General features: G+C 39.0%; 1 protein-coding gene across 6 annotated transcripts in view; it reads left to right on the top strand.

Moving 5' to 3' along the window:
- The window catches only part of CHST9 (carbohydrate sulfotransferase 9), a 189,872-nt gene extending 165,094 nt beyond the window's left edge, over positions 1–24,778 (top strand). For all 6 annotated transcript variants that reach the window (XM_030552963.1, XM_030552961.1, XM_030552962.1 and 3 more), the window contains 2 exons: positions 5,615–5,652; positions 23,254–24,778. In XM_030552963.1, the coding sequence (XP_030408823.1) occupies positions 5,615–5,652; positions 23,254–24,351 (1,136 nt within the window). In that variant the 3' untranslated portion in view covers positions 24,352–24,778. The remainder of the gene's footprint in view (positions 1–5,614; positions 5,653–23,253) is intronic.
- Positions 24,779–25,553: the final 775 nt, after the last annotated feature.

Raw genomic sequence — 25,553 nt, 5'->3', positions numbered from 1 at the left:
GCAGCCAGACACATGTTACACACAGTGTGTACCATTGGTAGTGGTGAGGAGGAGCCATGCTGCACTGCTCACGCAGATTTGGCCCCACCGCTCTCCCATCATGACAGGGGTGGTGGGGCCAAAATTGAGTGAGTGGCATTGTGATCTGGTGCACGAGGTTGGGGAGTGTCACAGTGCCACTCAGGTTTGCACCCACAACCCCCATGCACCATGCCACAACACCACTCACTTATTTTTGGCCCTGACATCCCCTTTCATGAAAGGAGAGTGGTGGGGACAAACCCAGAGCTGCGACCCCTGAACACTATGTCACAATGCTACTCCAAGTTTAGCCCGTGGCTCTCCCATCATGATGGAGGCCTGGTAGGGTCAAACCTGTGTTGTCAGGGGGTGGACAGCAGGTGGCTGACTGCTGAATTATGGGGTTCCCCTGTCTAACAGCCCATATCCCCTCTCAGAGATGGGGAGTGGCACTGCACCTGTGCGTTCCAGGCTGGAAGGTGAGGCTGAGACTCAGTGAGTGAGGCTCTGGGATCAGTGGCTGCAGCAAGGATCTCTCCATAGGGATTGATGGTGCACACCATATCAGAAATTTAGCGGGGTGGGGAGCGCCCGATTAAATAAAGCAGTGGTCTTTTGCTTTTTGAAATAAAACACTTCACTGTTCCTGTATGCTAAGGGAGGAAAAAGGCTGTCAGGAGTCATAATGTGCCTGGCTGTTTGAACACAAGAAACAGCAGCAAGTTGTTTTGAGTACTTGTCACCAGAAGAAATATTTCCTTACAGAAACTTTTGTAACTAGTGATCTTAATCATATGTGCGTCAAAAGTAGTTGAAAATCTAAAGGAATTATGCCAGATTAATCTACAAATCTCCACAAATATCGCTTTCTCTTGTATAGAGGAGAGGTGATGGAGTGTGAATACTAACATGCTGTTCTCTGCATAGGTTGTGTATGTAAAGATATTTGAAGAACAAATGTTACAGTACATCATGAGAGCAACAACTACTGCATGGCCTTGTATCCAATATCTGTTACATTGTAATACATTTTAGTCTTTAGATCCTTCATTCAAGTAAACGTCAATTTTTATTTTATTTAAAAATAAACTACCCTGGAAACACTAACATGACTGAAAACACTGAGAACTCTAAAAAGCATGGGCTCTGTATATGTTATTTTAGGTTAAGTAACCTGAGGTTCATATAGGAAGGCCGTTTGTCACAGACTCTTCTAAAACAGCTAGAAATATTGTCCTACTTTTTTTGTGGCAGAAGAAAAATGGCTTTAAAATGAGTTAACAGTCAGTGCAGTGAATATAAGGACAGTTCTCCAATTCAGTGATACTAAAGATGTTTAGGGGTTGTCTACACAAACAATAAGTTTGTGGCAAGATTGGGTGAGAATCTACCCCACACTAGTCTGCTACGGACTAACTACGTGCCACAGACTAACTACGTGCGTCCTGGTGACATGCATTAATAGTTTGATAGAGCATTTTGAGCTACTCCATTTCAAATGGTTTCAGGGTGGTAGCTGTGTTAGTCTGTATCAGCAAAAAGAACAAGGAGTACTTATGGCACCTTAGAGACTAACAAATTTATTTGGGCATAAGCTTTCGTGGGCTAAATCCCATATCATTGGACGCATTCAGCAGAAAATACAGTAGGAAGTTATATATACACAGAGAACATGAAAAAATGAGTGTTGCCATACCAACTCTAATGAGACGAATCATTTAAAGTGAGCTATTATCAGCAGGAGAAAAAAAACTTTTGTAGTGATAATCAGGATGGCCCATTTCAAACAGTTGATAAGAAGGTGTGAGTAACAGTAGGGGGGAAATTCAAGTCTAATTTAATGGTGTCCAATTTGCAAATTAATTTCAGTTCTGCAGTTTCTCATTGGAGTCTGTTTTTGAAGTTTTGTTGTTGGAGAATTGTGACTTTTAAGTCTGTAATTCAGTGACCAGGGAGATTGAAGTGTTCTCTGAATGGTTTTTGAATGTTATAATTTTTGAAGTGTGATTTGTGTCCGTTTATTCTTTTGTATAGAGACTGTCTGGTTTGACCAATGTACATGGCAAAGGGGCATTGCTGGCACACGATAGCATATATCACATTGGTAGATGTGCAGGTGAACGAGCCTCTGATGGTTTGGCTGATGTGATTGGGTCCTATGATGGTGTCTCTTGAATAGATATGTGGACAGAGTTGTCAACAGGCTTTGCTGCAAGGATAGGTTCCTGGATTAGTGTTTTTGTTGTATGGTGTGTGGTTGCTGGTGAGTATTTGCTTCAGGTTGAGGGCTTACAGAGAGAAGCAAATGGCTCTACCCATATTCTTGAATTAGCTGTGGGACTGGAATTAAAGGTTGGATACTGGAAATTTTGATCAGTCATTGCCTCCTGTGCTTTGAGTTTGTAGCTCATTTCTCATATCTTCCACTTTTAAATTGCTGAGCTGGGCAAAATGGTTACCAAAGTCAGCCATGAGAACAGCTGCATGACATATCCTCAAAACATCAGCATTTTCAAACTGGTGGTAGAATTAAAAAATTGATTCCCGCTGTTAGTGTCCCCAAAAAGACTACACTGTGTGGAGGTTAAGGGTGCATGGATGGATGTGTGTATGTGTTTTAGGAGCATGGAAACCAAGGGCCAAATTCTGGTCTCGCCAATTGTGCTCTTTGGGACTGGGATGCAGTCATAAAAGTAGTGTTGTAAGCATAAAAAGTTAGAAATCTTTTTTTTTTCCAATTCAGAATGTTCTTATTGTTTTATAGTGCTTGTTAACGTGAAAGTAGGTTAGCATTGATCTGAACCAACTATAATACATGGAAGCACTTTGCAAGCAGCTTGATAGGGCTGTGCCAATGTGCTTCAATCCTAATTCTCAACATTTCTGCTAATACAAACCTTGGTTTCTTCTGAGACTGCTGCTGATGCCAAATCTATTTGGTAGTTTTCTAATGAGGTCAAATATCAAGTAGGGAGTAAACAGAGAATGCAATATTCAGTTTGCTTGTGACCTTGAGTTTGACCCCTTTTCTCCCAAAGTGGACAGTCAATGTTTGCCCTGTTTAGCCCGCATCATCTTTGCTGGTAGTTCATAAGGATGTTTAAGTGACTGCCATTGTAGTGATAGCATTGTGTTTAAACCACTAAAGAAAGAACTAAGGATGGTACCTCAGTTTCTCCTTTTAATTTTCCTTAACTGTGTCTATAAAATTGTCACAGATGTATTTTCAAACTTTCACTTCATCTTCAGGCTTGTTTGAGGTAGATACCATAGGTTTTGACTGACAATGCAATTTGCATCTTGAAGCATCACTGTAAGTACAATGAAATGAAAAGGTTACTTGCACAAAACTCACTTTTCCCTCTGGGCTGACTTTAGAAACTCATTGATGTCACTTCCTTCCTCAGTCAGCAAGTGAATTTTTGTTAATTCTCAAGACCAGCTGTCCATGCTGTCAACAGAAAGCTATTAAAATTCCTTTAAAGTGAATCAAAATAGCCTAAAAACAAATATACTAGAAAACAGGAAAGCATCAGTATTCAAAGTCCACAAACCTCAGAGCAAAATAGTGTTGATCCAACCAGAGATTTCAAACATTGTACTTTCCTAGCAACTTGTATATCATTAAGGAATGTTAAAACACATACTCCTTAATCCTCTATTACCAAAAACCTTACTAGGTTAAAAAAAACAGCCCCAAGATTTAATTCCATTTCTCACAAAGATTATCTCAATAAACCTGGGAATGACTGACCGTAAGTCTCCCCTAATGATGTTTCCTTTTTTCCTCTCAGAGCTAAAAAGTACCATTTACATCTACCAAACAAAAATACTGCACCAACATGCAGGAAATAATTATCGTAAGAGTCATTTTATGGTAAAGCCTACAGTAGTATATTATTTTCAGTTTTTTCTCCTTAGGATGAGGATCAATAGAGAAGATCATTTTTCTTATCATTAATATCTTGTGTTACATTAACAAATTTGTAATACTGTTACCTAGTCTTAAAAAAATCTACATTTTGTACACTCTGTATGTCAGTACAAAGAAATTCTTATGAAAAGGGACACTATTTACATAACTATTCCTGGAAGAGGGAGTGCCTAATGTCTCTCAACAGCAATCCCCTGGGCCAATTAAAGAATGATACTGACAAGCTGCAAAGGGAGTCCCATCATTATTGGTCTAGAAAACCATGGCTGATATATGTTGAGCTAGATGTAAGTGAATGTGAAATTCTTGGTCATCCACAAAGGATGTGGAGTACCTCCTAGCAGAGAGAATGTAATTAATCTAGCCACACTTCTGACTATTACTGTATGGTAGCACTTTGCAAGATACATTTACTGTCTCTTTTACCTGAAGCTTGAGACTAGGTTTGATTCTACAAAGATATGTGATTTTTGATAGAAGCACAGAAACTCCTACAATGGAATAAAGTAACATCTATCCAGACTGGTATCTTGTCTCCAATAATACACTACAGAGAAGGTTCAGAGGAATATTGTGTATGACATAGTGTGCTAGTATAAACTACCATCCCATTACAACATAACAATTGCCAGGGAGCTAGGCAAAAAACAAAAAAGAAGGGCAAATAGTAAATTCACTAAAAATACATTTTTCAGATCACTGAAACCATTCGTGAATCAGGGTGTAATTTGGCAAACCGTTTTGTCAAGGAAAAGAAATGTCAAAAATGTTGAAATATCATTTCAAGTCAATGTTTTGTATAGGAAATGTTGTTTCAAAAAATTTTGTTCAACCCTAGTGACTTTTTTCAGTTTTTTTTATTTGGACGTGAAAAAACAAAAAAATAGTTCTAAACTAACCCAAATTTTCTGTCTGATATATATATATTTGTTTAGCCATTGAACTGAAAAATCAACTGTTTACTCAACTCTAATTGCCTGTAGGTCTTTCTTACAAAGATGTGCAAAAGTGGCCATCTCCCATTTCTCTTATGCTTTTAAGGTTAAATTGAATATGATTATGAACAGGTTAGCTACCTAATATTTTTACTTCCCACCAAATTCTGATAACTATGTTCCTAGTGCATTACTGCAATCTCGGTTCCATAGTTTCATCACCACCTTTTAATAATTTTTTGATACTACGAGTGACTGACAGAGCCAGTCACTTCCATTGACTTCAAATGTTAGTTTAGGATAAGCGTTTTCCTCGTCTTCCTGTGTGGTGAAGATCAATTAAAATAAATTACTTAGCTGCACTGCAATTTCCTTCTTTCTTTATTTGCCTCATTATGACTTGGTGGTTTAATGATTCTGATCTCTTCATACTTTATTTCATATTATTAGTCTTGATATTTTTGGTTGGCTATCCATCAAATTCCCCCTTAGTTCTCTCAATCTCTAGTTTAAATGTTACAGACATTTGCTCCATTCTATTAGTGTTATCACTTTGTCTGGATTTCTTTTTTAAAGATCCTTTTTTAGCCTCTGTGTACACTGTTGGTTATCATATTGTGTGTTCTGTTTTCCTTGACTGCCTCATTTTTGTTGTTACATACAAGATCATTTTATGCACTAAAATAAGTTACAGCTAATTATTTATGTTTCTTTTTTCTTTCAGTGTCTGGAGAAAAATTACAACGACAGATAATTAATCAGGTATTGTGCCATTTTTGCACGCTTTTTTGTTACTCTATATTTTTAATATACTCTTGGAAAATTTTAGCAACTTTGAAAGTGAGAAACTTATAGGAAAGGCTAAAGTTAGTCATAAGACAGGCAGATGGTGTGAGGTCCCCCCATCCTGCCCTACAGATCTGCCTATTCACTTGAGTTTAGTATTGAAACACTTTTTTCTGTCTGAGGCAATAGCCTGTATCTTGAGCAATTAAGTGTGCCAGTTTGTCATCTTGCTCTGTGATATGGACAAAGCCAGCAGGCAATTTGTCTACTAGGACCAGGTCTGAGAATGCCCAACTGCTCCCTTTGTATAAATGACAGTTGCACCTATTTGAGAGCACAGCTTTCTAAAAGTTGGTATGAAACATCTGTGTTGTTGTATTATTGCACCATGTGCAAATGATAAATAGTGCATTGCTATGTGAAGTTTTGGGAGGGGGGGTTAATTACAACTGCAAGTTTTCACTACTGCTTTGCTAAACTGAAATTGCTTATGACATTGTCATACTTGGAGTCCAACCGCTGAGCTATAAAGTAAACGAGTTTTTGATTCTGCTTTTTATTACTGCACCAATTAGGGGAAAATACTGTTTGCAAAAATAACATTTTAATATTTTATTTACTATTTCTGTGTCAGAAGGAATGGGTACATAAATGAAGGTCAATACTAGCAATTCCGAGTGTAGGAACTTGCATATGTTTGAAAATTATACTGAAGTGGAATTGTTTTAGCCAATGAAAGGCCAGGAAAGCTGTAGTTACTTGTTTAGAGCTGATTGGGAATTTTTCAACAAATCATTTTCCATCAAAAAAAGCTGATTCGTCTAAACGGATACTGTTTGCAAAACAGATTTAGGTTTGATTTATTTCCAGACCCCGTCACTCCCCCCCCACCATATATCAAGAAAATAGTTTTGAAATTATCAAAAAAAAAAGTCTTCACATTTTTTAAATGAAAAATTGGTTTTCTGGTTCAAATTGACTCTTGACTCTGAATGATGAAAGGATTTATTCTGCTTAATGATTATACTATTTTTCCTAAATAACTGCAAAGTATGTAAATCCTTTACTCTGACTTATTGACTGAAAGGTATAGCCTGTAGTTTGACTACACTCACTGTTCATTCTTAAAAATGTTCAAAAGATCAGATAGCTGAACTTAAGCAGACATATTGTCTAAAGAAAAAACAGTATAGTACAAAAAGGAGATATACATATCCACCCTTCTTCTGGGAAGCAATTCTTATCCCATAGCATGTTCGCTTTACACAGAAGGTGTGCTTTGAAAATACGCATTTAAAAAGTTACAGAACTCTCAGTATGTCACTAAAATCCAACCCACGAGTTCATAACAGTTTCTTAACTTCTTGTTTTGTTCTGTACTTTTCTTCTCTCTCTTTTGGATCCTGCATTCTAAACCTGTAGTAGGACATAGAACGAATATATCTTGCCTTTAACAAGTTCTGTATTAGCTAATGCCAAATCTGACTTCAGCTTTGCAAAGTGTGAGCAGAAATGTGAGAAGAGCATAATATGTTCAGTTAGCATAACTTGGCCAACACTTATGTATAAAATGTATATTATATTAATAATGTGTTCAGAATACACTTGAATGTGGTGTAAACTATGTTTAACTATATGGGAGTGGCTAATAAACGGAATACTATTATTCAATCAGAGCACAGAATAACGTGCATAATCATTGCTCTTTTGAATGGTTACTTTATAACATTTTTTAAAATCTGTATACTCTGGCTGCAGTCCTAAAACTAAGCGTCTATTTGCATGGATACCTCAATTCTACCTACACTCCATGCCTAGTCACCCAGTGTAACCCCTGATATTAATTTTAAAAGGGATTGTGCTAAGTACAGCTCAGCTTTTTATGGGGGCAATTAAGAGGATATTACTGAATAGAAAATGGATCAGCAGCTGTGGTAGCCACATTTGATGGAGGTATATGGCAGAAGAGGTATATGGCAGAAAAAACCTGCCCGCAAGAGTCAGTTGGAGCAAAGGAGTGTGTAGCAGCCAGTCAGCATGCCAGGGTAAAACTAAACACACCTAGTTCCTTCAGCCTTTGCTCCTATGGCTTGTGTTCCATTCCCTGGATCATCTTTGTTGTTCACCACTGGATCCTTTCCAGTTTCTGTACATCCTTTCTATACATTAGTGACTAAAACTGGACACTACTCCAGCTGAGTCCTAACCAGTGCTGCACTGTCACCTCACGTGACTTGCATGGTATGCCTCTGTTAATGCTAGGATGACCAGACAGCAAATGTGAAAAATCGGGATGAGGGGAGAGGTAATAGGAGCCTATATAAGAAAAAGACCGAAAAATCAGGACTCTCCCTATAAAATCGGGACCTCTGATCACCCCAGTTAATGCAACCCAAAATTGCATTTGCTTTATTTTTATTTATTTAGATAGATAGATAGATGATAGATAGATAGATAGATAGATAGATAGATAGATAGATAGATAGATAGATAGATAGATAGATAGATAGATAGATAGATAGATAGATAGATATTGCAACAGCATCACATTGCTGACTCATGTTGAGGTTGTGATCCACAAGTCCCAGATCTTTCTCAGCAGTGCTGCTGCCAAGCCAGCTAACCCCCATTCTGTGTGAAATTGATTTTTCTTCCCTAAATGTAGCACCTTACATTTGTCTTTGTTTAATTTCATTTTGTAGTCTATAGCCCAGTTATCCAATTTATCAAGAGCCCTTTGAATTTTAGCTCTGTTCTCCAAAGTGATTGGAGTAGGTGTGTGTCATCTGGACATTTGATCAATATGCTCTCTATTCCTACATCCAGGTCATTAATAAAGATGTTAACTAACAATGAACCCAGAATAGATCCCTGTGGAACCCCACTTGAGACCTCCTTCCAATCTGACACCATTCCATTAATATTTACTCTTTGTTTGCGGTTGTTTAATCAAGTATGTATCCACTTAATGGTAGATCTGCCACTAATGGAGCTGCTGGTGTCCTGTTCTATATTAATTCCCTTTGAAGATTTCCAAGAATAAACTGGAGAAGATTCATTTTGAATTTACAATCTTATTTTAACCCTCTTCGAAAAAATGTAGACTATCAGCATGAATGTGGTTTGATTTGAAGAAGTGTCACTTTGATTTAAAAAAGATTAAAATGGAATGGATTCTGATGGCAGAAAGATTGCTTGTTTTCAGTACAGTGTAAAAGATTTCATATGCATGGTGATGTAAATTGGTGCATTTCTCTTTAAGTCAATGCAGCAATAGTAATTTAAACTGGCTGAGGATCTGGCCCAGAACTTTTAGCAAGGAAGAACTGATTCTGTGGAATGTTAATGTGTGATAGAATTAAATTAGAATCCGGGAGGGACAAGTGTGTGAAATGAGAGGTTCATAACAAGGCCAGGATGATTGAAGAGCAGACAAGAATGGGGAATAAGGTCAAAAAGCTACAAAGCTGCTTCCTCCTTCAGTCAGCCCCTGCTGATTGAACAATGATGAATTTTCGATAGCTAGGTCCAAATGCTAACCACACTTACACCCTGAGAAGTTCATTGCAATCAACCATAGTCATACATTTCTACATCGTCATTAGCTCTTTCTAGTTTTTAAGCAAATTTTGGTGAAATATGTATAAATGTAAAATCAAGGCGTGATCCTCTACGAGACAAAATATTTGTCTACAGTTTGCCACCTTCGCTGACTCTTGTTCCACTTGATCTTCAGCCAGCTGCTGGCTTTCTCAGCCACCTCCTTTTGTCCATATTTTTTTTGTTTTTTTAACATTGCCACTACCAAGATCCTTCCACAGCAGTGAGTCACCCATAAATATTTTGCTTTCTGCTTTTGTGTACCCTACTCTACACTACCTTGGCAACCTTAACTTATATCCTGGTGTCTGTGTACAGCCCCAGAAGCCAAGATATGTGTTAAGTACCATTGGGGAAAAGGAAAGGAGACTGTTACCTGAAATTGGGCCAACTAGTAAACTTAGGGAGGACTAGTGACCCACCAGAGTTTGGCAGAAAGCAGCACATTTATTATACTGATAGCTAAGCTCAAAAGAAGGGGGCTGGGGAGGGGGAGTCACACTCAGACTCGCATACTCACGCTCCCAGGACAGGCACAGCACTGGAGATGTCAGGATCCTTCAAGGTAAGTGTCCCACAGTGCAGCAATGGATGGCGCAATGAAGGTAAGTCTTCCCGAGGCACGATAGAATGCAATGCGGCAAACCACTGGCCAGGCAGTCCGGGTGAAGGGCCTTCATGGGAGGTACAAGCTTGTGAATGCACTCCTGAGCACATGGCCCCTTCCCTTTTTAAGGACCTGCTCTTCATGGCCTGTGACTAGAGATGACTTGGCTGTGTCTGGTTGGTCACACTCCACCTCGGCCAGTGTCCATGCATTGGGTGTGTGAGGGCTGCCTAATTAGAGTGCCAGACACCTTGTCTACCTGGAAGCTCTTCTGATCTTCCAGCTCTTCAAGCAGCCCATTCATCCCACAAGCATTCCAGGAGGGAGGGGGAAAGCCCCTTCACAGGTATTCAAAGAGGGAGAGGAGACAAAAGAGAGGGGGAAAGTGTAACAGACCTTTTGAGCATACAGGTTATACAGAGCATACAGATCACTGCTGCTCCTACAACACACTGCCCCTTGATCTATGATCATTACAGTTATTGTTGTTGTTCTAGAGCACAGGTGATCTGTTGCAGGCAGACCAAACAATCATAACAAGGTGAATATAACTAAAACCATTACAATTGACTAAACACCAGATATAACATAAACACAAATGCAAACAATCACAATAATGGGGAATACAATAAAACCATCACCATTACAATAATTGGGTACATTGACAAACAAAATGAGGCCAAGTTTGATGCTGCAATAGCCATCAAACAATAAAAGTCAACCCTAACCCTTAAGTACACATGAGAAATAAGATTTGTAGGAGTACCACAGTTGTTATGCAAGATTAAACTGATTTGGAAGGTACATAGTAACAGAGATCTTGGTGAAATTGCTGATACTTAAACTAACATTTAATTGTGGTTTATGGGGGCCCCATGAGCTACCCTACCGATCTGGTGGGTAGTATAGACATACCCTTAGTGTTAGTATGAATTTCTTGGTGTAAGACTGCATATAGCCAGAGATGTGTTTGGACTCCTTGCGAGCCTGGGTTCCTATACAATCTTATTTATCTTTTTTTACATTTTTTTTATTTAAAGATAAAGTCATCCAACTTTAGTGTGATTGACAGAAAATATATAAGCTTTGAGACCTCTGGAGAACTTATTCTCTTTCAAAGCAATTGGGGGGAAGTGGAATTTGTCATTGCAGAATTTATATCAATAGTCTTCATTTGTACCTAGTTTTCATTTGAACCTCTTAGTGCTATTTCTAAAAGAACAGAATGTCTTGTTTCTGCAGATAGATAAGTGTGTTTACCTGCAGATAAGAATGGAATGGTCTCTGTTGACAAGAAAAGATCCCTGTGGAACCTACCACATCCTCAACTAATGTGGAAAATATTGCTGTGTTCATAAAGCTGCTGCATTACATTATGTACCTCTCTTCTCAAAAGAGCTTCTCCCTTCCCCCCATTTTATATACTTTTGCTTTTTTGTTGCCCTAATGTTCACAGCCTAAAATATGCTCTTAGAAAGACTCATGAAGATGATTTAGGACCTGATTCAAATCCCACATGGCTACAATTGGGCTGTTTCACCATACTTTATACATTATGGGCCCAGTTTTTAAACACAGGTGCCCTAATAGGACATCCAAATCCCACATGTGGACATTCAGAACATCACTTAAGTGCATTTATTGTCAATTTAGACAGAGAAGAGCCTGTCTGAGTGTCGAAATGTGGGGGTCGGATGTATTGTTAAGATGTTAATATTTAGAAATTAGGCTCTGTTTTTAAATGTATTTGATATTGATACAATTATGAAACGTTATATATTGAATTATCCAGTTTTTTTCTAAAATACTAGATGGACTAAAGTGTGTCTGTGAAAAATAGCTAGCTGCTTTTAAGGTAAAATGGGATCAAAAATACCTGCATGCGTTGAGTTATGAACATGCAAGACAAAGAGACAACACTTATTTTTGTTTTGGGGTTTGTTTTTATTTTTCCTAAAATGACTAGTATTGTAAAGGTTATTTCTTAACCCTAAGTACACTGTACCTGAGAGTAAATGACTTCCAGAAATACATTTATCAACAAATGGGAGCCATCTGTAGCTTAAAGCACAAAGGCAAGTAAAATTATCTAAACAGAAAAAAGAGAGATTACATATTAATCTCATCTGTTTAGCTCAAATAAAAGATTAATGTGTAACATACTAAACTTCCTGACTCAAGATTGCCTAAAAACTTATGCTTTCCTAAGATCTAAGGTCCTTATATATATATAATAGGGGTGTGCGCAGTATGCCAACTACTGCATTGTAGGCATGAAATATTTTTGCTTGCCTAGAGCACTAGAGTCATCTCTATAGCATTTTCCATAATGAAACTCAAATCATCCTCTTATCTGGTGTCAAATTTTCATTTGATGTTGCTTAGGCTACTTTCCTCTGCTTATGGATTTTAGCCTTGTATAGAGACAAGAGTGCAAGTTTGACAAACAACGCTGGTCAAATATATTGACCTACTAGTGAGTCTGAAATGAAAATGCAACAAGCTAAAATCATACACCAAACTGATGGGACTCTTTTGCACTGATTCAGATGTGGTTTACTGGATAGTGATGTATGCTGGTGGCGTGAGAATCACGATGGTAATTTGACATATAGTGATCATATGCAAAAGCTTGCTGGTTGTATTGAATTAGCGGATCAGGTTTCCTGTGAGCCTATATCTCTATTTTGGATAATCAGCATAGCGAAATACAAGGGAGAATACTGCAGATACTGAAATAGCTGTTTCGGGTTTTTTTGTAAAATTGTGACGTTTGTCAGAAATACCACTTCCTATTAGTTGGCAGCATCCTGATATCAGAAAACTCTGGCCGAGTAATACAAATGTTACAGAAATAGTTTTGAACCACTTGTAACAGATGTAGTCAGAATTGTATTTGCTACATTGTATTTTGATAATATATAGATTTTATAGAATATCAGGGTTGGAAGAGACCTCAGGAGGTCATCTAATCCAATCCCCTGCTCAGAGCAGGACCAATCCCCAGACAGATTTTTACCCCAGTTCCCTAAATGGCCCCCTCAAGGACTGAACTCACAATCCTGGGTTTAGCAGGCCAAATATGGTGATATTATACACCCAAAAACATTGTTAAAAAGAAATTAAGGATGCAAAGTCAAGCACTCATTTAGAAAATGCCAGAATTAAGGTTTCTCCGGCAACCTTAATTTGGCTCACTTTTGCAAATGCATTATGATAAAGTCTTTAATTACATGATACTATACTATTGTTTCCATAGTATCCCTACCTCATTCAATGCACAGAACAGATGGTGCTCACTTAATGAGAGCTATTCATTATTTTGTTTTCTATTCATTGTTTCAGGTGTGCTCCCACACTTTATTTACTGCACTCTGTTCAAACCCTGCTCTGAAGACATAGTTATTAATTTCCTCATGGGTTTTTTTTTATAGGGCTTGTCACTATGGAAACTGAGTGCTTCACAAATGAATTTATCTTCACCTCTGTAAAATGGGGAACTGAAGTACAGAGAAATTGAGGTTCAAAGTATCCACTAATTCTGGGTGCCCAATTTGAGATGCCTGGGATCTAAGTTTTCAGAGTGCTTTTCATTACATAGCATTTTATGCATTCAAAGTGCAGCTCCCACTGACTTTAGTCGCAGGTGTGAGTGCCCAGCACATCTGCAAATCAGACCCCAGGGTCTGAAGTTGGGCACCAAGAAAATGAAAACAAAGTTAGTGACCACCTGCTCAGCCCCAGGCAGATGCATACTATAGTGGATGGAATCTTTGTGGAATTTAGCTGTTAAACTCTAGCAAGTTTCCTTTGAGCATATACAAACTGCAGTTTTTCAGAGGCTTATAATTTGGTCAAATTTGGGTGGATTTTCACAGAGACAGCAAAATGTGCATCCTTGACCCAAAGAGCACTTCCTTGCCAAATTTCAAGTCCCTGCTCCAAAGCATGAGGGTGCTAGAGATTTTCAAACACAAGATTGCCAGAATTTTTTAACATGGGCAAAACTGAGAAAACGGCTAAAATACACTGAAGTGTCTGAACAGTTTTGGTTGAAATTATTCAACATTCACCCTGAGGCACACACCTAGCATGGAAAATATCAGCCCAAATGTTTAGTCTGGTGAAGTTATAAGCAACTGCAAACAGGATCTTATAATAGGAAGCATCGGACAACCTTATCAGTGTTGTAAATAAATATATCAAACACTATCTACTCCTCACCCCATGCCCATTTCGTTGCTGCCCTGCTTTTTCTCAGGAACCTGAAACAGATACCAACAGGAGTTCCAGCATCTGAATTATCATGCTAAAGTTACAGAAAAATCAAACTACCGTCCCTTGTAACTGTGCAAAGGTGTCTCCACCCCACACCCCAAATATATCTTCAACAAATCTTTTTGAATGTGTATTTGGTGTTGTTTAATATTCATTTAAGTCCTCTTCCATTTACAGAATAGGAACAGTCCAAGCAACAGGAGAACACATTTACTTAGACTAGATGCCTCGGCTCTGATCTAGAGGACAACCTCTAGAGATGAGAGAGGAGATTTCACGTGTTGATTCATTGATATTGGTGCTTATGCTGAGGAGTGCCCACAAAGATACCAATTAATATATATTATAATGGAGGATTCTGTGATATTGCTACCTAGTTCCTATAGTGTTATCTCCTTACTACCACTGTAGTATCTGAGTGCTGTACTAATGACTATTACAGTGCTGTGAGGTACATGGCATCATCCCCATTTTATAGCTGTGGCAAAGGTGGGAATTAAACCCAGAGCTCGATTACCAGTCTTAACCACAAACCATCTTTCTTCCCTCTGGATTGAAACCACTAGCTCCTTTTATACAGACCCCTGGAAGCCTTCAAATGGTAAGAGCATTTCCACAATGCGTCCCTGTGCCAGGTTAGAAGAAGTGACCTAGACAAGAAAGGCACAGCATCCTGTTTCAAGTCCCTTCCACTTGGTATCTGTCCACAGAAATGTGAAACAAAAATGTTCCTCTCTAAAACACAGTTTAATACATTGGTGGCTATTGCCTTTTGAATTTATAAGCAGAGTTTTTTGGAAAAAGTAGGATTCCAGAGAAGACTGGCAGAAAGAGAGCCTCACTAACAAGTGACTGAGAGGTATAACCAGAGGGGATGAGAAGAGGACAGAAGGGAAGGGTTGACCAGGGAGGTGTCAGGACATGTGTGAGCTTGGTGAGTCTTGAGAGAAGAGTACCACCAATTCCCCTTCATAGAATATCAGGGTTGGAAGGGACTTAGGAGGTCATCTAGTCCAACCCCCTGCTTAAAGCAGGACCAATCCCCAGACAGATTTTTGCCCCAGATCCCTAAATGGTCCCCTCAAGGATTGAACACTCAATCCTGGGTTTAGTAGGCCAGTGTGCAAACCACTGAGCTATGCCACCCCCCTTCCTGTCAGTGCAGCCCTTGATTTATATATAGAATGCATGAGCCAGTAGTTTTCATATTGTTCTCATCAGAGACTTACCCTTAATAAACTGTAAGTCAGTGAAGTTAATAAGATACCAAAAAGAGTAGCAATCTTTTACTGTACATCTGTGGCCAACTCTTTGTAAGTTAGTCAGTCTCTTTCAAGAGCTGTTACAGGGATTTGTTTAAGCTCACTGACAGTAGACTGCAGAATTTCTATGTGAGGAATGTGTATATTTATTTATTGGGTCTGTTGTAATAATTGTTCTCTGACCATGGCCACTTATTCTTGGCAAATATTTTCCTGGTACCAAAAGACTGTGAATAGCCACTACTCTTAGCAGGCTTATAGAACTTATTTCTATGTATCTATAATCACAGTGGCTTCAGTCTAATATGTTGGAGGAAGGTGCTATGCAAGCCCTCCACATACCACTGCTAATGCATGTTAATTCTGACCCCGGCTATCACAATCCTGACCTTTTCTGAGGAGAGACTTCTAATTGTGCCAAATTATGTGGTCATTTCATGATTTAAATCAATGAAGACTGAGAAAAAGCTACCAAACTAATTTTTACCTATGACCTACATCAGGATTAGAACTCGGGCAAAAAAGAGTGTGCAATAACTCAGTGACCTACCAGTCCCCTTCCTATCCCCCCATTGGAAGCATTGGAGAGTCCTTGTATATACATTTTTTCAGCCGTTACTAAGCTTTCATAGCGCTTGAGATTATCTTGGATTGAAACTCTCAATTGAAACAATAAGTTTATGACTCATGTATTAGCTCCATCTGTTAGTTTTCCAACCTCACATTATACTGTAGCTCCTACTTCTATCGTGTCACTGATTTTTTCCCTGTAATAACTAAACTTCTATGAATATGCACTACCTAACTTAATTTCTTTTTTCTAAGTCCCTGGTACAACTCTGCAGGAGTCTTGATCTTCGTGAACACAAGCCTCCTTAGAAATAGAGCTGATCGGAAAATGCAAACAAATTTTCAATACTTTCTGATTTTTATCAGTTTCATTGTGAGAGATGTTTTCTAGCCAGCTCTGATCATAAGTGATGCAATGTAGTGTTGGATGCACAAAAACAACTGACGAAGTATTTACTGGCTGTTCAGAGATATAGCACCAGTAGATTATCCCATTCTCTTCGCCGGAGATATGGGCTAACTCAACCCTATAATAAGCAGATGCAGGTACCACAGACCTACAGTAAAATTTACTCCCAGGTTACTCATGCAGTCAGCTCAAGCTGATGATGAAAGAACATTTGAGAAGGAGAGTGTGATGGTGTACAAGATGATACTGTAGCTAAATTTTGACAACCAAAAACCACTTCATTGACCCCGGAATTGTAGTTATTTAGCAATGCAGAAGAACACTACACAACAGTTTCTTTCCCTCTCTATCTCAGATCCACTCTTTTCCCAAACTCAGATCCACTCTTTCTGTTGGGCTCTTAATTTTACTATTCCTGTTAATAGAGCAAGAACCAGCACTAAAATATTTGAGGCACAATGGTGTCTGTATTACAGCTCATTACATTTTTGAAAATCAGGCCCTGGAATATCACCCTTCCCAAGACATCATTATATTTTTTGCATGGCAGGATACTATAATTGAGAACAGTAGAGATGGGATCCTCCTAGTGTGTTCTATAACTACCACATCACATAACTGGATGAATTTTAACCATTCTTAGCATTAGTCTTTCTATCTTTTCCACCCGGTGGTTTGTGAAGGCACTGAGAGGAAGGACAGCATCATGTACATAAATGTGGGTCTTTGCAGCTTATTGCTACTACAGTAAGGAGAAACCATTTTGTGAATGAGTGAGGAGTGGGGTATTTAAAAGAATTAAAAAATGAGGAAAAACTACATGCGCCAATCCAGCCAGCCCCAAAATTCCTTTTGTTCAGCACATTCACTGAATGGCAGGTAGCCAAATACCTTACTGTGACCATGTTAAAATCCTTCCCTTTGTATTTAGTTAAGCTATTTTTAAAATCTTTCTCTTTGTCTGGTTAGCGAAAGGGAAACAAGGGTTAGATCTACTGTTCTGCATTACCACCGAAATCAGACACATGGCCACTCCACAACTTCCCTTCAAATGTGTCAAATAACACAAGTGAGTAATGAGAGAGAATGCACAGGAGGCAACACTTCAATTAACTGTAATTGTCAGATGAGTTGTACACAACCTGTAGCATAAGTTGTCAAAACATCTCGACAAGAGACTCTGTGCCCTCCACCATGATTTTAGAACTCGTTTCTTTTCGCATTCTATTAGAGTCCATGGTTTCTTGTTTTTTTGACCACCCAGGAACAGTGAAGCAGTAGCTCTCACGTCTGTAGGGAGATACCAGACTTCTGAAAACATTATACCTAGTGACTAATCTGGGGATTATCTGCTTGCTGACTATTGTTGGCAGGTTTTTAAAATAGTGTTTTAAAAAATTATAATTGCACCCAAAGGCTTGTGTTTTATAAATGCAGATAATGGCCAAGATTGTCAACAGTGGCCAGTGATTTGTGGTCTCTCACTTTTTGGGTGCCCAATTCAAGGCACACTGACAGAGCATGATCTGCTGAGGGTGGGTGCTCAGCATTTTCTGTGGCAGGTGCTCACATCTTTGAGGCGAGTGTCTGGGCACCCAAACATTTAAGCATGCAAAATCACTGGTTGCTTTTGAAAAACTTGATCATAATGTTCTGGCTTCAAAGAGCCCAGGAAAGATTTTCACTCCAGGAATGAATTATTTCCTTTCTGACAGAGAAATGGGTGGACAAAAACTTTAGACTATTCTTTCCCAATCTACTTCTATTTGGAATATGTACATAGTTCCTGTTGTTTCATTGTAAATAAATGAATATCAAACAAAAAAAGCAGCAGCAAAACTTGCAGCTCCCAGAAGTCCAGAAAGGGGTAATGTTGTGACCTCCAGCTAGCTAATGGTTTCTCACACAAACACTATCCCATTTCACATGGATCTAACTCTGCCCCAAAACCATAAAAATTCTTCCAGAGCATGTGGCTGGACTGTCATTCAGTCAATGCTCCCAGCTCCATGAGAGCCACAATAGCTAGATTTGCCAGTGTTGCATGGGTAATATTATCATATTAATATTAATCATGTATACTACAGTAGTACCTAAGGGCAAACCAACAGGGGACCCTGTCGTGCTAGGTGCTGTACAAACATTGAGTAGTGAATGGTCCCTGCCCCAAAGAGCTTACAATCGAAATAGACAAGACAGACACATTGTGGATGAAGGAGTATAACACATATGTAGCGTGAACAGTGTGATGGCTGCAAATTTCATGTTAGTTTCACAATTTTTTTTAAAGATAGGTTTAGTTAGATGGGGATAAGCTACATGGAAAGAAAAAGGAAGAGAGATGAGAGGGACAGGGTAGGGGAGAAGAGGGTAAGAGGAGCACATGTGGCATGAAGCTCTTTCATGTATACTACTATTTTGCAATTTAAAAAAAAAATTGATGTAACTTCTCTCTTAAGCACAGTTCATCCAATTGAAAAGCATCTATTGTTCTCACCAATTAACCCAGCTCATTACTCAGTTATGTATACATGCTGTCAAGGCTGAATCCCAACCCTGGCACTTTGAGTACAGAAGGTGGGGGCCCGCAAGGATTTTAAAAACTAATACTTGCCACTCCAGGCTTATATTAAACTCCCAAGGTTACAGCTTTTCTCTGACCTTGGCTTGGTAAACACTGCCACCACCCAAATGCAGAAAAACTTCTTGGACACAGGAAGGCGCACTTGGGAATTCCTCCCTGTGGGGTACTGTCAAGCCCTTTCACCCTACCCTCTGGGGAAGAGCTGAGAAAGAAAAACAAAGGAAATTAGCTGTCTCTACCAGCTAATCAAACAACATGCACAAACCGCTTAGGACACCAAAAATCCAATCCTGTTCTTAAAAAAAGTACATTTTATTAAAAACAAAAAGGAAAACAATACATCTGGAATTTAGGCTTTTGCTAGATTTTAAAAGAGCAATTCCAAAAATTAAGCACCCAAAATAGCTTTCTTGGGGTTTCAGTGTAAAGGTTACAAGCAAACAAAAGCATCTGGGATTAGCACAGAGGAGTCCATTAGCCATAAAAAATAAACAGAAATAACCCTAATCGTGTCTTTTTAAACATTCCTAATCTACTTACACATTTGGGAGTTCCAGATATGTAGCTTTAGGTATGATCTGATGACTTATGATCATACCTGGCTTAAAGCTGCTTACAGCATTGCTGCTGCTGTGTCTCCGTTCTCTGGAGAACAATCACAGACACAAAGGGAAAGCTGCTTTCCCAATTTTAAAAAGTTCTAGCCTTCCCATTGGTTCTTTTGATCAGGTGCCCCTATTTTTTACCTGGGGGACTTTGTTAACCCTTTACACATAAAGCAAGCAGAGAACAGCGACCAAGAGGGACTTTGTAGCTTACTGTCTGGTTGGGTGTTCATAAAAGGGAGCTTCCCTCCCCCTCCCTTCATTTATCACACATGCAGAGGTAGTTAATCTCTTCTGTGAGTTCCAGGGGAGAGTTTCTTGAGAATTAGATGCTTAACTGCCATTTGTGCCTTTAAAAATCACCCACCCTCAATTCTCATTCTTAAGTATAGTTTATAGCAGGGACAGTCAATTATTTTTTGTTAAGGTCCAATTTTCTTGGCCCAGGTATAGTCAAGGTCCAGACTCCAGAGAAAATAATAAAAAATAAATGACAATAATGACAATAAATAAATAAAAAGATTTTGGGGTCCTTTCAAAAGTATCTCGCAGTCCAGATTTGGCCAACGGTCTGCCTATTGACTACCCTGAGTTTATAACAACAAACACTGCAACCACTTCATTATTCAGGAGGCTTACAGTACTATTTATTGATCTCTACAGTATAATCCACTATGGAACACAACAGGAAAAGAAAATCAAATTAACAAAGCATTAAAAAGCAGTTTACATATTTACACAATCCTTCTCTTGTTCCCAAAACTTCCGATGTCATCATTTTCCCCCACGTCTTTGTTCACCGCCATATCTGTTTGGAGCCTTTTTCTTCTTCTCAGCTTGCTAAGAGGGGACCACTTTCAAGTAACTCCTGCTGTGTGTAAGTTGTTCTTGTGAAGTGTTACCTGAGGCTCTTCCGAATGGCTCAGCCCATCCTGCTCCAATGGAGTATTCACTCCTGTCACAAACGCTTCAGCATTGGTCCCTACATTTGTGTTCTCAGTTTCTGAGGTAACCAGGTTGAAATCCTGTCCTCCTCTTGTAGCGCCTTTGAGTGTCCTCAAGGATAGCTTTGATCTTGGTTTTGGGTCCCAACTGGACCATTTCTTGAGTCAGAACTGAATAGAGTCCATAGCAAGGTTGTAGTCACCTCAGGAAGTCTATCCTTTCTCTTGATTTGATGGAAACAAGCCAGCTCTCCAGTTATAAAAAGTTTCCCCATATGATCTTCCATCACACTACTTAAAACTCTTATACTTTATCTAAGGGTATTCAAATTTGCTCTGTCAAACATATTTTTGTATATGTATGTCCAAATGATCCAAATTCCTTTGTTCCTCTTCCAAAGCATTAGGCCCTCAGCTGCTGATCAAATACGAGGAGTCATGAGATACCATTACACCTCTTGATTTCTCTCTTTATTAAGTTTCGAAAACACCGAAATCATCAGGTACTGTTAGTCAGTCAGACTCTATCTTAGGCAAAAGCATGAGCAAGAACATCAATAATCATGCTGCCCATTGGAGATACCCTCTCCCCCAAGATGTTAGTCCCCTCACTCCTTTCACCAAAAGCACCATATTTTTATGTTGTTTCTGTGTTTTATCAAATAAAATTCTCTCAGAGGTTGGTTAAGGATTTTGTAACCCCACAGTGTCCAATTATTTTAACATCATTGCATAATTTTAATACTAGTTGTATAGACTCATCTACCTGCACCTCGTGCTAGGTGTGTTTTCCCTATTTCCTATACAAAATTGCATCTTTTAAATTACAGACTTTTCCACTGTGACCAAAAGCATTTACTTTCTCTATATTCTGAGAGAACATTATATTCCGCAATGGTTGTGGTTCTCTTGCATTGAAAAATTCCATTGTTTCACCACCATTCACTGGGATATCTAAATGCCACATGAACTTACAATCATTCACTGCTTCCATATTCCCTGCTTCGGGCCTCTTTTGCTCTTAGATTGCACCACTCTCTTGAATCCTCCCCATTCTTAGGCAAAAAACTTGGTCTCAATCTCTAAATATATGCATCTGTCTAATATGAAAGGTTTTTGTTTTTTTTAAATCATGGATAAGACCAAAGCAGAGCGCAATCCAGTGCCTTTTTGTAATTCTTTAAATACTAAATTGCACGCTGCCAACCACTAACTTTTCACTGAATTCTATACAATAATTTTACATTGGCAAATAGAGAAATAAGAGCAGAGCCCTTTAAGACACTTTACATCTGTGAGAGTTTGAGGCAATATAGAGCTGGCTGATTCCCCTATGACCCTTTTGGAAACACTTTCCTCATTGATCATATGGCAAGGTAGGCTCCCTCTTCTTGAAACTGCTTACATATCTGTAGGCTCAGTTTCAAAATGGTATTCACAAGCTTTATACCATCCAGTACTCTCTCTATAAATAATTACAAATTCATGCGTGTCATGCATAATCTAAAGAGGCGGCACTACTTTATATTTGAAGTAGCCCCAAAATTGCCAATTTTCAAAAAACCCAGTTAAGAGCCATTGTGAAAAACAAAACCAACTACCTTGTGAATCATCAATTTTTGGCAAAGGTTAGAAATCCTTTAAAGGTGACTTCATTGTTTTCCTATAGACCTCACAATTCCAGTGCTGTTAGGAGAGATTTTTAAAACACGGGTTGTAACATCTTGTAACACCTCCTCACACACACTAATCGAGTGATTCCCAAACTAGAGGTTGAGACCCCAAGTGGGGTTGCACCATCAGCAGAGAGGGTCGTGGTGATCCCAACTGTGCAGAGGAGTCCATTTTGCTCCACACAGCGTGACCTCGCATGTGTGAGCAAGATCACGCTGCAAAATGGCGTCCTCCGCACAGCATGGTCTTGCACATACAGGGCATGCAATGTCACACAGTGTGGAAGATGCCATTTTGTACTGACATACTTCCTGCTGTCTGCGGTCGTGGGAAGCAATAAAGCTGAAAATTCAGGCAAAATGTTTGGAAAGCTCTGCACTAATCCTTTCAGAGTATCTGCCTAAGCTATCACTGAGTCACTGCTCACAGCCACTTAAAGCCTGTCTGCGCTAGGAAGTATTCTAAACATTTGTCACCGCTGCTACACAGAGTTCAATTCCAACAATGTTCAGAACTTCAGGAACCGTAGTGTAGTCAGCCCACCACCTGCTAACACTGTTTTAAGCACTATCCTGACGAGTCTTACTCTGGGCTGCTCTAATAAACCCAGGGTTTAAAGTGGCTTCAGTGGCTATCAGCTTGTCTACACTAGGGCTCTCAACCTTGCTAACACCAGAAAGGGGCCTAATGGTTAAAGCCAGCAAGGTTGGGCAGGTGCATCAACCTCCCTATGTACAGCTGTTCTGAATCTCAAAAAGATACTCATTTTGATTGACTTACTGGAGCCCATGTGGTTAAGAGGATCTGGTGTTAACAAGCTGAACTTAAAAGCATATATTGTTCTCATCAGTTAACCCAACTCATAACTAAATTAGATGTATCTAAGAGTGACTGTAAACCTGTTCTGTGAGTTTCCTTCCCCATCTCAAATAGAGCTGCTAGCACAAAATGTATTTTTCATACCCCTACTGCTTTTGCAGACTAATAATGCTTTAAGTGAATGATGATATATGCTTTAAATTTTCATTCTTTTAATGTTTACAGGATTCCAAGCTCTCGCACCCAGAGGAGTTTGCCACAGCACCAAAAAATCAGAGTGCTGCTGCTAACCTCAACAAGCGACAGACAACTGTAATCATGGGCAGACATTCAAAGGAGAAAGCCAGTCCTCTTGGTGAGATAGCCAGCTCCTTGGTGAATCAATTACCTGAACAGCGGAAGATGACTAAAGCCTTTCTAAAACAGCTTAAACAAGTGAATTTACCACCAGTGATGCGCCCTTTAAATAAAAGTTTAATCAAAGGTGACAGATGGAAAAACATAGATGAAGCTCAAGAGAAACGCAGATATTTTCTTTATGACTTCTGTAAAAAATACAGCAGTGACAACCAGCTCAGAACTCATCTAGTGCGTATGGTATCCAGAATATACGTGGAGGATAGACACAAAATCTTATACTGTGAAGTGCCTAAAGCAGGCTGTTCCAACTGGAAAAGGATTCTGATGGTGCTCAATGGACTTGCCTCTTCAGCATACAGTATTAGCCATGATGCTGTGCACTACGGAAAGCATCTAAAGAAATTGGACAGTTATGACTTAAAAGGGATACAGACACGTTTAAATACGTATACCAAGACCATATTTGTACGTGACCCCATGGAAAGATTGGTGTCTGCCTTCAGGGATAAATTTGAACATCCAAACAGCTACTACCACCCAGTGTTTGGAAAGGCAATTATTAAGAAATACAGACTTAATGCACATGAAGAGGCACTGAAAACTGGATCAGGTGTGAAGTTCAAAGAATTTGTCCGGTATTTGTTAGATTCCCAGCGCCCAGTAGGAATGGACATACACTGGGAGCAGATTAGTAAACTCTGCTATCCCTGCCTCATCAACTATGATTTCATAGGAAAATTCGAAACTCTAGAGGAAGATGCCAATTATTTTTTGCAATTGATAGGTGCTCCAGCAGAGCTGAAGTTTCCTAATTTCAAAGACAGACATTCCTCCGATGAAAGAACAAATATGGAAGTAGTGAGACAATACTTAAAGTTGCTGTCAGATACAGAGAGACAGTTGACCTATGATTTTTATTACTTAGATTATTTAATGTTTAATTATACAATGCCAATTGTGTAGCTCTGAATGATTTTAAAATTCTATCAAACATTTAACAATTTTGGCCTCAAACCAGCAACTGTAATATTACCATACAGCTCTGAGTGGAAGAAATGTAACTGCTAAGTGTAATTGTCTTGATTTAGTTGAGATTTTATAAATGAAAGTGACACCAATTGACACAAAATTATAGGAGCAATGCACAAAAGAGACCTATAAACTATCTAATTTGCACTAAAAGGTCTGAGAAAAAACTGCTTTTGAGTATGGATTATATTGTGGAAGCAGTAATCCAGCCAGCTGTTTCATTAGCTCAGCTAATGTTCTTGTAATGGTTGAAAAACATTCAAAATAGCATGGATTTGTGTGTGTGTCTGTCTGTCTGTCTAAATAGGAATAATGTGTTGAGTGTTTTGAATGTATATTTTTTGCTGTGTGTGGCATATTAATAAAAATCATTGGCTAATTCTGTAAGAGATATGTAGTGTTATCAGTTGCAGTGATGTACCCATTTGTCACCTACCCACTCTCTTGGCATTTTAATTATTAAATAGAAATCCATCATGTGATGTACACAATGATCCCAATCCTGAACTTAGTGGCCATCCTCAGTGTCTGGGCAGAATCATAGGGTGGAGGCTGTGGAACATCTGCAGAGGTTTTCTGTGGAGGTAACATCAGTGCAATGGCTATTATCCACCTCCACAGACAGTGGTAAATCCTCCAGCCATGCCTCCTGCTAACTGTTGCACGTGAAGTATGCACCCATTATTTCAGGACCATTGGTAACCACGATCATAGTTCAGTAGGAATTGCTCTATTGCAACAGACGCTTCCAGCAGAATGCCACTGGTTGTGCTCTGTGTTCTATTACCTTTTCTCTCCTTTGCGGAGTTTGGGCCAACAAGCAGCAAACCTCAGAAAGACGAAGGATGCAGCATTCTGAAGTGACGGAAAGGGAAATGGCCACTGTAATTCCCAAGGCAGATTTATGGAATTTGAGTACAAAATCCCATCATCCTGGTTATAAAGGAGTGGAACCTGGGGGCAAGAGGGCAGAATACCCTGTTTGTGACAGATAGAATGAAGCCAGGTATATCTTCAGACTATTGTATTTAACTTTATAACTATTATCTATATCTCTGTGAGCCAGGGATTGTATGCTGGCTGGTTGGGGAGAGTTGTCAAGCTCTACGAGGAACTAAAATCACTGGGGATGATTA

This window comes from Gopherus evgoodei, chromosome 2 (assembly GCF_007399415.2).
Source record: "Gopherus evgoodei ecotype Sinaloan lineage chromosome 2, rGopEvg1_v1.p, whole genome shotgun sequence".
NCBI lineage: Eukaryota > Metazoa > Chordata > Testudines > Testudinidae > Gopherus > Gopherus evgoodei.
Note: the sequence above shows the minus strand (reverse complement) of the source record. Positions and strands in the feature narration are given on the sequence as shown.